The following is a 3,266-nucleotide window of genomic DNA, read 5'->3' on the forward strand; positions in this document are numbered from 1 at the left end:
GAGCTATATTTTTCAATACCTGAATTATAAGAAGTAAATGACATTGAACAGGGAAATGTTTGTAACATTTACCAGCTTTTAAATATTAGTGGACTTTATCATATATAATATGACAACCTAGTCATGATGGCAATTCTATATTCAAGCATGCGCCATAACACAGCTTATAGCTGCATTACTTCGAATAATATGAGCAATAATATATAATATATATATATATATATATATATATATATATATATATATATATATATATATATATATATATATATATAACAGAATCACGAAAGTTAGGAACGTGATAAATCCATAAATAAAGATAAATGCCACGAAGCCTTCGTTTATTTTCCTTCGTGGCATTTATCTTTATATATATATATATATATATATATATATATATACATATATATATATATATATTGTTATATGTTCTCCCGCAAATGATTTCTATCACTCGCAGCACCAAATAACAACCCATAGCAGATCAGCTAATGAAATCAAACGACCAAATAGATCTTTGAGAACGGAACTGCCTTCACGGACCTGTTAACCGGAGGAATTACCCATTCAGTGGTTAATATCATATCAGCGGAAGAGAACACATGTAGAAAAATGTGAGTGAGATGAAGGACCTGAAACATACTTGACTTCGATCAGGCTCAGTCTATGATCGCTGCTGTAGAGCGAATGCTAATTGTAAGTGTTTGAAGTCTAAGCAGAACTGCCTTGTGTTATACTGTAACGTAAACGGGTTGAAGGTTTTGTTCATAATTTGAAGAAGTAAAGAAGAAACGTTGCCGTGAATGGTATCTCCCCTTGGATTGCTATGATTGTTAGCAGAGCCTGGTTCCTTGGATTGCTCTCTCTCTCTCTATGTGTGTGTGTGTGTAAGTGCTGTGTATCATGATTAGGTTTTCGTCATCATGTAAAGTTCTATTTGTCTAAATGAAACTGATAATGCTGGCAAAAATAAATGACGAACATCTCCATCTATCTGTCATGTATTCTCGTTACTGAATTTGATTTGTATTAAAAAAAACGAAGAAAAGTTATGAACATTTCATCTTAAAGTGCTATTTACTCCTGAAACCATGTATATATATATATATATATATATATATATATATATATATATATATATATACATACATACATATATATATATATATATATATATATATATATATATATTATATATATATATATATAGATCGCCTGGGCATTAAAACAGTCATAATATTTGTAGAAGTCGTAGGGGAAAATATTAACGATAATACCAACAATAATGATAGTAACAACAAAAACCTATAATTGGCCCGTATCATCGATGAGCCAAAAAAAAATAAATAAATAAAAATATTCCAAACACGTATACCAATTGCTCTGTCGTGGCACTCTAATCTAATATTGCTTAAGAATGAACGTAAAAGGACTGCAGTCCTGTACGAACGGCGCATTCTATAGCCCTCACTACCATTGTAATATTTTTTTGCGGAGGTCATTTCTTGGCCCTTTCAGAACGTAACTCGTCCTTGAATGAAAGGGCGGTTTGGGTATATAAACCGGTGCTATGGCCGGGCATGGAACACAGTCGGTTGTTGCTTCAAACAAAATGGCAAGTTCTGCCTCATTATTAAACTTGTATTTTATGTAACGTATTTTCATAAAATTTTACAATTAAACAAAAATAAGTTCTCATATAATCACTTGATGCATTTCTGCTCTCAAATTTAATGACTTAGTTACTGGGTACCGAATATTTTGTGCTACTATATGGGTTTATTTGGATTTCATGCATTAAATGCTATGAATAAGATGGACTTCCTACACTTATACCAGTAATATAGATCTCTAATTTCTCGCTTTCTATTATCTTTCAGAAAACTACTCTCAGTCTTCTGTCTCTGTTAGCGGGGTTGGTCATAGCTGATAGGCCTAACAGCTACTCGGCCACTGGAGGATCATCTGGTGGAAGTTTTGCAAGTAATGGAGCTGGTGGCGGTTTCTCAAGTGGGGTCTCCTCGTTTGGTACCCACTTTAGTAGTTCATCAGGAAGTTTCCCCAGTGGAATTTCAAATGAATTTGCAAGTGCCAATTCGGCTGGATATTCCACTGGAGGTTTAAACAATGGACAAAGGTCAGGACTGAGTGGAGGATCATCTCAGCCATGGCCTTTTCCGGGTGTCTTACAAGAGGCTCTTGGAGGAAAAATAAACTCAAACCTCATTGATGAAAGCTCACAAAGGCATTCAAATACTGGATCATCTGGATCATTTGCAGGTGGAGCTTTCGGAGGATCAGAAGCAGGTTTTAGCTCCGGTGATTCCTTCGGAGGCCAGGTAGGAGGATCTGCTGGAGGAAGATTTGGGGGCCATATTGTAGGATCTACAAGAAATGGGTTTAGAGGCCACAATGAAGAAGCATTTGGAAGTGGATCTGGAGTCAATGCCAGAGAATCTACAGGAAGTGGTTATGGGGGCCATGCTGAAGGTTCTGCTGGAAACAGATTTGGAACCCCAGACAGGGGATCTGCTGGAAGCAGACTTGCATATGAAGCTGGAGGATCTGCTGAAGGAAGATTTGGAGGCCATGCTGGAGAATCTACAAGAAATGCTTTTGGCGGCAACATTGGAGGGCCCTTTGGAGGTCGATTTGAAGGTCAAGCTGGAGGATCAACTGGAAGCAGATTTGAAGGTCAAGCTGGAATATCTGCTGGAGGGAGATTTGAAAGCCATACTGGAGGTTCTTTAGGCAATACATTTACTGGTCACACTGACAGACCTTTTGGAAATGGATTAGAAAGCCAAGCTGGAGGATACACCAGAAACAGATTTGGAAGTCAACCTAGAGTATCTGCTGAAAGGAGACTGGAAAGTCATGTTGGAGGATCTTTAGGAAGTATATTTAGAGGTGACACTGACCTAGTCTTTAGAGGTGGATTCGGCAGATCTGGTAGTAGTAATATTGGAAGGCAAGTTGGACAATCTTCCGAAAGTAGATTTGGAAGTTATGCTGGTGTATCCAGTGGAAATGGGTTTGCTGGTCATGTTGGAGGTTCTGCTGAAAATGGATCTGGAGGTTATAGGGGTGAAGCTTTTGGAAGTGGATTTGGAAGCCATAGTGGTGGCTCTTCTGACAGTGGATTTCCTAGTGACTTTGATGGCTCAGCAAGAATCAGCAGTGGAGTTACTGGCAGCTCCTTTGGAGATGGACCATATGGTGGCGCCTTTGCAGGGTCAAACAGATATAATAACCCTTCTCATTAA

General features: G+C 37.7%; 1 protein-coding gene across 1 annotated transcript; it reads left to right on the forward strand.

The window, feature by feature from the left end:
• The first annotated feature begins 1,570 nt into the window (after positions 1-1,570).
• On the forward strand, positions 1,571-3,266 carry LOC135209304 (uncharacterized). Its single transcript, XM_064242009.1, has 2 exons — positions 1,571-1,615; positions 1,881-3,266. Exons 1-2 carry the CDS (start codon positions 1,571-1,573, stop codon positions 3,264-3,266), a joined length of 1,431 nt encoding a protein of 476 aa, XP_064098079.1.

This window comes from Macrobrachium nipponense, chromosome 37, assembly GCF_015104395.2.
Source record: "Macrobrachium nipponense isolate FS-2020 chromosome 37, ASM1510439v2, whole genome shotgun sequence".
Taxonomy (NCBI): Eukaryota; Metazoa; Arthropoda; class Malacostraca; order Decapoda; family Palaemonidae; genus Macrobrachium; species Macrobrachium nipponense.